The sequence below is a fragment of the Onychostoma macrolepis genome, chromosome 07 (assembly GCF_012432095.1).
Source record: "Onychostoma macrolepis isolate SWU-2019 chromosome 07, ASM1243209v1, whole genome shotgun sequence".
In the NCBI taxonomy this organism is placed as follows: domain Eukaryota; kingdom Metazoa; phylum Chordata; class Actinopteri; order Cypriniformes; family Cyprinidae; genus Onychostoma; species Onychostoma macrolepis.
Genome location: NC_081161.1, coordinates 15,313,072 through 15,324,122, shown reverse-complemented (window position 1 = coordinate 15,324,122; position 11,051 = coordinate 15,313,072). Strand labels below are relative to the sequence as shown.

Below are 11,051 nucleotides of genomic sequence, written 5' to 3'. Positions count from 1 at the left end.
GAGGTAATATCCATATAGTTAATGAGTTTTGTTTGTGTTTTTTTCATAAGAACTCAAGTTCTTTGGCTCACAGCGCGATTCGTGTTCAACATTCTTTCTTGGAAAGAGGAAAAACAAGCATAAACAGAGGGGAAATCTGTACCAGAGGAAAGCGAAAATTATGATTGCTCGTGTTAGATACATCCTACCAGCAGCACGTTTCTAAATACTGGAATGACAACAGAAAGACAGAAGAAGAAAAAAGAAAAGAAAAGAAAAGAAAAACACTCCCTCGTCTGTTCGTTTTTTCTTTCCTCACTTCCTTACTCCCCCCGTCTCTCTCTCTCTCTCTCTCGCTCACTCTTTCTCTCTCTCCTTCCCTGTCCTTCTCGCGCTCCCATTTAGTTCGGAGAAAACATGAAGGAAAAGAGGAGCAAATTCCAGTGGGGACCAAAGTCAACTGAAAGTTTCTCCTGAACTGGGATCTCATCATTACCGAGCGGATGGACGTACAGGAAGGAAAATATCAATTCAAGTCCTTGCCGTGATAAGCGCTTAGATGAATAAACAATCGCTAAAGTCATAAACTGAGCTCGCTCGTGAATGTGTGACAGTCGCGCCCGCGTGCGTTGAGCCAGCCGGACTCGAGGCATTGGGTCAGGCTCTGGTTCTGTCCACTGAAGGTCAGAGACTTCAAACCGAGAAGCAGAGGCGTCGCCACCCGTCGATTCAGCAGTCATGGCCGGGGCGAAACCGGGAGTACACGCGTTGCAGCTCAAACCGGTGTCTGTCCATGAGGTGCTCAAACGGGGGAGCAAGTTTATCAAATGGGATGAGGTAAGAAGATACCGTCCGTCCGCGTGTCTGTGATTTTATGTGGCGTGATAGTCGACTAGTGTTACATGTTGAAGTAATTTACAGGGGAACATCTGACACCCAGGATCAGGAGTTCAACACTCTTCCATTAGATCTCGAGTTCTTGTGTTCTGAGTCTCATGTTATTAACACTCAACTTGTGTTTTGTTTGCTGTTTCTTCTTCATACCTTGAAGTTCGAAAGACTTTTAAGTTGTTCTGCTTGCAATCGTAATATTGTTATCTACTGAGAAACAAACAGTCTGTCTTAAAGTGTGCCAAATGTGTAAGATCATGAAAGTCGTGTCGCATATGGAGTTGTTTAACCCTTTAATACAGTTTCTCGACTGATTTGTAGACCAGTTTAGTGTCAGACAAAAACACGTGGATCAGGAGCATTTTCTGCTCCGTGATTATTAAACCCCATTCTTAGTGCCATTAGACAGGAAACTTTGTTGTTGTTGGGGTCTTTTAAACTTTTTTTCACATTGAAGGAAGAACAGAAGTTCAAAAGCACCCTCACAATATTATGCTAGAAAACTGTTAGGCATTAGGTAAGTGATATTAGGAGATTGATATGATATCAGTTTGTACACAAAGGTGCAAGAACACGTTGCACCTTTTAAAAATGCGAACCAACAGGTACCTTCATACAGTCACAGATGAACAGCACATGCATGAAGTTTATTTATAGTATCTATATGTGTAAAGTAATAACATGTTTTCACATTTCAGGTTTTGGAGCATGTATTAATGATATCATGAGTTGATTTAGGTATGTTACATGAAGGTAGACTTCCAGAACGTATCTAGATAAGTCACCTGCCTTGCACTGACAGAGATCAATGTAAGATGTCCCTGTTCAGGACAGTTTGAGAATCACAAAACTGCTGCTCACATGAAGGCAATTTAAATACATTAGTAAGTTAATAATACATTGGAACAAGATAAATGATGTTTTCTTATGAATCTATTATATTCTTATATTCTATTTGTTGTAAACAACTCTGTAAAATGTCACTTCACTACAGCAGTGTTTTCATTAAAGGTCAGAATGAAATAAGTTCAAGAATGTTATTTCATTCACTGGAAACAGAAAAAAATAATTCCCCCTTGACTATTTCTTCTAAGGGGTTAATGGCAACATAAACCCATATGTTTACAAGAAATCACCATCTCCTCTGAATTCTTCCGCGTAGTTGCTCTCCTGGCAACAAGGGCCTGTGTGTGTGTGTGTGTGTGTGTGTGTGTGCACGTGTGTGTGTGTGTGTGTGTGTGTACGGATCATGTTTCAAATCTCGCATTGGACAGCCATTACAGTTGTAATTATGTTGAAGGATTAGGGGGCAGAATATCTTTGCCTCTTTTCCATTATTTGATCAAATCACTGAGCACTGATTTAGCAGATCCCCACTGCTCTTAACTATTGCTCAAAGGACCAACACCTTTTGATAAGAGCAGCGTTGAGTAAGGAGAAAGTGGCCTGTACAACTTGATGCACTTCATGTCTTAAAAGTCATTAATAATTAACTTAAGCAGCCCATAAATGCTGAGTGGTTAGTATTGGGCTAACTCTACTTAGACATGCTCCAGGTGTGTGTCTACGAGAGAGAGACAGGCTGTCATAAACCTTCAATATCATAGAACTGTTCTGGCCATTGTAGATAGAAAACAGCATTTCATTTGGAGAGTGTGTTAGTGCATCCTTTGGCAGATGAGCCTGTCTTCAGAGGCATTCATAAATAAATAACTAGCTGTATTTAACTATAATGAGGTCTAATTATATCCTTATTTGAGGTAATCGCTTAAGGACACAATAGTCCATCTACCAGAAAGGTAATTTAACCTTCTATTGTCTAGGCCAGGGGTTCTCAACCTTTTGCAAGCTGGGCCCCCCCAAAGCTGGTTCATTGCAGTTGGGGCCCCAGTGCTAGGCTATTGTTATAATTGGCAGTAGCACCAGACTTCTAATGTGAGCTTGTAGACATTATTATTATGAGTAGTAGTAGCCCTATCATCATTACTAGGCTATTGCTATATAATTATATGAGGTTACATGCTTTATTGTTGTTGTTGTTGTTGTTATTATCATCTCTCTATATGGCTCTGCTCAATCTGAGACAGCCGCCTCGCCGTCGCGAGAGTTTTTTGGCACACGTCAGCATAACATCAGAGCAAGGCGGACGTAACTCGGACACTTTTCTAACCGGCATGCATCTCGCGGTGATCACCGGTGATCGGTTCTGCGCAGATTTTGCTCATCTCAAACAAGCCTAATGCTGCCCAGAATGACGGAAGAGGGCAGGAGCTAAAGAGTTCCTTCAGTCTACTGTCACTTTTCAGCTCAATAAGCTGTTCCTGCATATCAATTGATAGCTCGTTTGCTGTGCACACAAACGGATCTCGAACCCACGCAAAAGAGCGATAATCCCCTTTAAAGTACGTCGCAAATTGTTTTCTCATTGCTGAAAGGTGCTCAGACGCTGATTGAAACAGGGAGGAGAAATCGTGTGATGTGCCTGCATCAGTGATGAAGTCTGCAAGGCTGGGGAACATGTCGCAGTTCCCTCGACTGATGCGGCCATGCCACAGGTCTAGTTTTTGTGTGAAGGCGTGCACTTTGTCTGCAAGGAGCTAAATATGAGTTTCGCGGCCTTGCAAAGACAGGTTGAGGCCGTTCAAGCGGTCAAATATATCGACCAAATAGGACGGAGACGCAAGCCACATAGTGTCATCCAGATGCTTCGCCAGATCTGATTTGATTTCTGTCAAAAACCACTTTACCTCCTCTCGCAGCTCATACAACCGCTGTTAAACTTGTGAGGCTTGCGCAGAGAGCAGCACACACAAATAAACTAAATTGACATACTGCAGTTAAACTTCAAAATGTGGTGTTTTTATATTTATAACATTTGAATACAGTTCAGCAACATGCATCACACGACCTGACGACCAAGAGAGCTGACAATTGACCATCACTAAATTTACCATCACCTCACGATTGAAAATGTGACACTGATTTCATATGACAGTTCAACAAACAAGTTAACAATATTAAGTCACTTACATTTTAGACGAAATAATGACTGTTTTGGTCTATTTTAGCAGCGAAAATAGATCCGATTAATCCAAACAAAGATCACAGCATAGCGCATCTCACAGCAACACTCAATCGTGTTTTGAATGATTCAGTGTTTTGAACGAATCGGTTGAGTCAAAGATTCAATGACCCATGCACAAACATCTGTCTCATTCTTGATGAATCGGCCGTTTGAACGAATCGTTTGAATGAACGACTCAATGACTCGTTTAATAAAACCGCTTATCACCTGCATTTGCGCTCACTATCGACAAACCAATCAAATTTGTTCAAAACTCTTTCTTTTTAAATCAGTCCAAACACATTTTAATTTTTATTCAGGAGTTATGTATATACAAAACTATAACTTTTTATGACAGTAGTTTAGTGATAAAAAAAAAACAGCAATTTTTTTTTTTCCTCCCATCCTGTAGCCTACTGGCTATAAAGAATATGCTATAAATACTTTTGTATTTTTTATTTTATTTTATATGTTTTAATCAACAAAAAATCTAGGTCATATAGTTCATTTTGTTTTTGTTGTAAAATATTTAGCCCATCACTCATATTGATTCTAAAGACACATCCAATGTAAAAGGGCCCCTTGGATATCATTTTCCCTTAAAATACTACATGGCAGCAGATACACTACAGTGCTGAATACTTAAACAGCTGTGGCAGCTATAGTTACTATAACAAATAATTTTGCTTAAGTGGGGATAAATGGATTTGTTGCATTGTGTGCGCAAAGTGGACCCATGATACAATCACAATGGAAATTTATTCCAGTTTTGTATTGTAGCTCTATGATGTACACTGCTAACTAAATACAGAATAATACAGAAGTTTGAATAAAATATGTGAGGAAGGAAGTTGTTTCTCAAAGTTATTTAACATTTCAAATTGTGTTACTCATTATTTATATAATTTAATCTAATATATGATTTAAAACAACTAACACACATATATATATATATATATATAGAAATTTTATATATATATATATATATATATATATATATATATATATATATATATCAATACACTTTTGTCTAGATAAAAATCATTTTCCTTAAGGGGGTCTTTAAGCCCATTTTACTGTAGTCAAAAATAGGTGGATTATTAATGGCTTTCAAAGATCACAGGTAAATGCTGTTAAGTTATGTAAGAGGGAAAAACAGTGTTATGTTTTATCTCTAAGATGAAAGGTGTAAGTCACATAGCAATTCTGGTGTTTTAATGCATTTTGAATGATCTTTAAATAACACCGACATGGATAAAAGCTTTTAAGCTGAGCAAACAAACTCACAATATGTTATTATGACAGGTCAGGGCCTGAGCTCTTTTAGTGATGGTGTGGCTTTTTGTTTTGTGAAATAACAGTCTGCTGTTTGTTTAAATCACTTTCATGTCTTGCAATGCTGTAACTGTACAGTTGTGTCACTGAGGAAATGAAATGGCACAGGGCTCAGTTCCACATGGTGCTGAATGTCAGACTTCAACGAGGAAGAGGTTGATGCAACAGTGTCTTTCTCTTTACCACTTTCCTTTTTGTGTGCTGTTAATCTCTCCTTCTCTCTGAAGGAAACTGTAGTCAAACATTGTGGCTACTGATGTGATCTAATGATCTATAATACATTATCTAATTCTCTGAATGAACCGGTGCGAGTCAGACATTATAAGACGCAATGCTCTAGTGCACCTCTAAGCATTCAATGAACCATTTCCCAAAACTCGGCTAGTCTGGGATTGAAAGCCGACTTGGACAGGATCCCAATTGATCATGGAATGGACCGCAGCTAAACTTAATCCCCTTGCCTCTCTGGCTGCATACACACTGCAGCTAAATACAGTTGTCACTCCTCTTCTGACTGATCAATCTCACTGTGCTCACTTATTTCTGAAAAATTAACATTGTGTTGCATTGCTAAATATACACCTGAAAAATTTAGGTAGTGACAACTGAATTTTCGGTATATTTCATTATATCTTACAGCACCCAACTGAGCAACTAAATGCAGTCATGTAATTATGTAGAAAAGGCTTCGCTATTAAAAAAACAAACACTTAATACTTTTATTCAGCAGGGGTGCATTAAATTGATCCAAAGTGATAAAGACATTTATAATGTGAAATATTTCTAGTTAAAATCAATTCTGTTCTTTTAAACTGTATATTTATCAAAGAATCCTGAAAAAATAAAATAAAAAATAAAATGTATCATGGTTTCCAGAATTGTTTTCAATATTATTAATAATAACAATAATGCTGCTTGAGCACCAATTCAGCAAATTTGACTGATTTCTTGAGGATCATGTGACACTTAAGACTGGAATAATGGCTGGTGAAAATTCTGCTTTACCATTACAGGAATAAATTACATAAAAAAATGTGTATATTTACTTGCATTAAAAAACAATGTGTATATTAAGACCTTGCATGTAGTTCAGTGAAGACCGTGTTCTAGTACTGATGGCCCTGAGCAAATCAGCTAGCTGTGAGCTTTGACTTGCAAATTTATCCTCGGCCTTCCGCTTGACGGGTGTCTTTGGTGAAAGTGAGCACCGAGGGTTGTAGTTATTTTGGAGCAATTAGGAAGTAGATACAGTCAAACATAAGAAACGGTCCTGTGTGTGTGTGTGTGTGTGTGTGTGTTTGAGAGAGAGAGATAGACGGATGTATCTGCCTTGCATGTTTTTCAAGCGGGAATATAAATGTTGTCCAAACCCAGTAAGGGCAGTTTGGAATGAACATACCCTCTGTCTAAACAAACCAGTCTGACAGAGGATTCACAAGGACTATAATATTCATCTTTTTCCCTCCAAGGGAATTCCACAGGAAGTATTTAGGGTTTGTGATTAACTGTGTGAACTGCAAGCAACTATGCAAGCATTTCTCTCAATGGAGCAGAAAAACGGCAATGACTTGGACACACATTGTGACTGAGTGAGGGATTGGCTGGTGTAGGAGGATAATTCTGTGAGGGGAGGGCGAAGTGTGCGTGAGCGGAGAGAGAGGTTTCGTACACGGAGGCCAAACAAGGAGATAGCATGGAGGAAAATATTGAGAAGTGACGCCAGGCATGCTGAGGCACAGAAATTAGAGCCCATGTAGGCAGAGAGGAGAAAATCACAGGAAAGAGACAGAACAACTGACGAACACTAAAGTCTACTTCTGTTACCGATGGCACACTTGCCGTCTCCTCACTTGTCAGTCTCTTTCCACTTTTGTCTTCCCTCCTCTTTCTCGTCCTTCGCCGTGTACTCATGCTAACTGCTTATGCGTGTTTGTATGAGATGTGGTAAATCTGGAAATCTCACACTATTAAGCCCACAAGTTAAATATTATTGTTTATTCTATATCAGGTGTGACAAGCTGTGTGTTTTGTGTGTGTGTGTGTGTGTGTATGTGTGTGTTTAAGACACTATTTGACTTTGAGGAAGAAAGGAGTTGTGCATGTTTTGTCATGTCTGGTGCGCATGTGTACACAAGAGCTTGGCACATCCTGTGAAGGGAATTGCTCCACATGTATTATAATATTAATGTTGTTTACGGTTTTATGGTTCCCTAAATATCCTAATTGAGGCAGTGTGTTTTTGTGTGTGGAGACTCATGATCAAGCTGTGAAATAATTCACATTTTCTGGAAAATATATACAGAATGAATCTAAACATGTTTTAAAATTAGTTTTCTAAACAAGCGATGCAGGTAATTAAATTTTTCTTTATTTTTTCATATTTTGACAAAACATTTAAACACACAGGTGTTGAAGAATGTGGGCAGTTTTGTTAAATTTTTTTGGTCTGCTTTTACTTGAGCTAGTAAGCAACCAACCAGAACACCATAGAATTTACATTTATATTTAGGCCTATTCATTTAGCAGACTCTTATCCAAATCAACTTAGAAATGAGGAATACAACAAGTGATTGGGATTGACACAAGAAGTGCTAACAATACAAAGTATTGTACTAGTACTAGTACTTCAAGCTAGAGGAAAGTATAGAAAAACAAGTGTGTGTGTTTCTTAGTGCTCATGGAAGAGATTTCAGTTGTTTCTTGAATATTGTCAGAGATTCAGCTGTCTTGATTGGTTTAGAAAGATCATTGCACCAGCCAGGAACAGTGAATGAAAATGTTCTGGAAAGTGATCTTGTCGTCTCTCTGTGATGGTACCATGAGGCGCCGCTCACTTACTGACCACAGGCTTCTGGGAAGGATGTAGAATCATACCTAGCAACATGCTCAGAACACCCAGAAACCGCATAGAAACTACCTGGCAACCAGCCACAACACCCTAGCATCACACTACTTTTACACTTGTAAGCACATATTGTAGTATGTTAACTACTTTTAAACCATGCATGCTAGTCTACTTTCACATGTAAGTACAAAATTTTTACCTCATTGATTTCCTCCTTATGTTTTTCATTTCATTATTTGCTTGTCCTCTCCCCAAACTGATCGCATTCTCCTCCCCTTCTCATTTCTTCACACGTCGTCTATCCAGTGTTTGTCGCACGAAAGCCCACACACCCCGTCAGAACACATGTGCATGCACACCAGTGGCATGTGGTGGTCTTCTGAAATGTGGAGGCAAAGTCTTCTCTCTGAGTTTGGTATTTTAATCCAATTTAAACTTGTGTTCTATTTCCGTTTGATGTTTACACTGTTTCCAGATTAAAGGCATATGGAACAGCATTTATATGACACTAGAAACGAATAACTATTACTGTAATATTTTAGTATGTGTATATTAGCCTAATTATTATATATTAAAACCAAATACTCTCCCCAAAATGAAAGTTCTGTCCTCAATTATACTCGCCCTCAAGTCCATAAGACCTTTGTTCATCTCTGAAACACAAATAAAAGTAATCCATACGAATTGAGCGGTTTAGTCCAAGTCTTCAGAAAACACACGATTGCTAATAAACAGGCTTTTATTTACATATAAACATTGATCCACACGCATACATAGAGCACATCAAGTATGGTAAAGTAAGGCTCACTTGCTGATCATTAAGTGATCAAGTTTTTGATTCCAACTCAAGTGAAAGTGATGTCAGTGAATGAGCTGTTCACTTTATAATTAACTCTCCATTTGCACCAGTTCTAGGGGTTTTGCGTCCTGTTGCGAATGTAATAGGTAATCAGCCAATCACATCTGCGTGGAGGCCCTCTCTCGCATTCATTGCACACTTTTGGACCTCATTGAGAATACACTGATCTCAAAGGAGGCAAAGACATGTTTGTTTCTGTCTGAAACTTAATCGGACAGTGTTACTTAAGGACAATATTGCTTTGATCTCATATTTCGTAATATTTGTTTAGGTTTTTGTACTGTTGATTTATTTCTCATCAGAAATTTGCTGTAAAGGCATTGCCTCCCTGCCTCCTCGGGGAGAAACGCCTTTGATACGCACATCGCAAGGGGTTGATGTGGTTTGCAACATGCAAAACTCGACCGACCTCATACCATCTTATACGTGTCAGCATGCTGTTTTGGTTCGCTGCCAGGAAACAGCTGATTTGAAAGTATATAGGAAACAAGTAGCAGCAAGAAAATACATGCATTCGGGTGCTTTTCGGTCACCTGTGCTGATTATTTAGGATAAGTCTATGAACAATTTCCTGGAAAGGGCTGAGAGGGGAACACTTATCCAGGTGGGCCACCGCAGCTGTACTTGCGTTTGTTGACTCTTACCACACTGCTAATGGAGTCTCACCTCACTGCAAAACAAGCCTCCGCACACTTTCAGAAGGAGAAAAGAGAGCTTGAAGAGGAACATGAAGAACAGAGTCATTATTGCACACTCAAACAGAACATGTGTTGGAGTGGATGACCCACAGTTCACATATGGGTGTGTCTGACCTCTGCTCGCCCCCTCCAGCCTTTCCTCTCCTTCTGTTTCGCGCCCTCATTCAGGAAGGAGACCTTTCTGCATCAGTGTAATTCAGACCAAGTCATTCACTCTTATGAAAGGTTGCTGTAAATCATGTATATATATTATAGTGCATTAGAAAATGTCTCTCTTCCTTCCTCTTTCCGTCCTTCCTTCCTTTCTTTATTTACCTTAACCTGGGATTTCTTTGGCATTTTCTTATCACTCTTTGTTATTCCTTTTTTTTGTTTCGTTTTTTTAAGCGGTTGTTTTTTATCCCTCTTGGTAAATGTGCTAAGGGATAGTTTACCCCAATATTAAACTTGTCGTCATTTACTCACACTCATGTTGTTCCAATCTTGAATCTTTATGGCTTTCATTATGTTGAACAGACTGTGAAGACTGTGCTGGTCACTCTTTTCCATTCATTTAGTTTGAAGAAAATATCATAAATGTGACCCTGGACCCATTGTATGGGTCAAAATGATCAATTTTTATTTTATGCCAAAAATCATTAGGATATTAAGTAAAGATCATGTTCCATGAAGATATTTTGTAAATTTCTTACCGTAAATATATCAAAACTTCATTTTTGATTAGTAATATGCATTGCTAAGAACTTCATTTGGACAACTTTAAAGGTGATTTTCTCAATATTTTGATTTTTTTGCACCCTCAGATTCCAGATTTTCAAATAGTTGTATCTGGGCCAAATATTGTCTGATCCTAACAAACCATACATCAATGGAAAGCTTATTCATTCAGCTTTCAGATGATGTATAAATCTCAATTTCGAAAAATTGACACTTAAAACTGGCTTTGTGGTCCAGGGTCAAAAATGTGCTCCATAAAGACAGATGTTCAGTGTGAGAATTCTGTGATTTATTTTGAATAAATGGTTGTTATAATGTCTGCATGTTGCAGTGTTTTTCTTTTACTACTTATTTTTCTTTTTCTTTATGGAGAGGTGTACTAATTTCCTTTCTAATATACTGCAAAGAAAACTGGCCAACCAATAAGATTAGCACTTTTGGTCACATGCCCTGAGCCACTGCCTTTACATAAAATTGACTTGGTGGCACTCATGACTAGAATTTTTTTTAAGTGACAGTGATTAGCAGAAGAATTCAAAACTGTCTTTCGTTGCCTCCTTTTGTTTTATAAACTACGCTGTGAATAAAAGGATTGGAACAGCTGTTTGAAAACATGTAAATGGGCTAACTAAGGTAACCAGGGTACTTTTCAGTAAGTGCCGC

At 38.4% G+C, this 11,051-nt stretch overlaps 1 protein-coding gene across 2 annotated transcripts in view; it reads left to right on the top strand.

Moving 5' to 3' along the window:
- Positions 1 to 255: 255 nt before the first annotated feature.
- Positions 256 to 11,051, top strand: part of plcb3 (phospholipase C, beta 3 (phosphatidylinositol-specific)) — a 53,366-nt gene continuing 42,570 nt past the window's right edge. For both annotated transcript variants that reach the window (XM_058781415.1, XM_058781414.1), the window contains exon 1: positions 256 to 816. In XM_058781415.1, the coding sequence (XP_058637398.1) occupies positions 718 to 816 (99 nt within the window). In that variant the 5' untranslated portion in view covers positions 256 to 717. The remainder of the gene's footprint in view (positions 817 to 11,051) is intronic.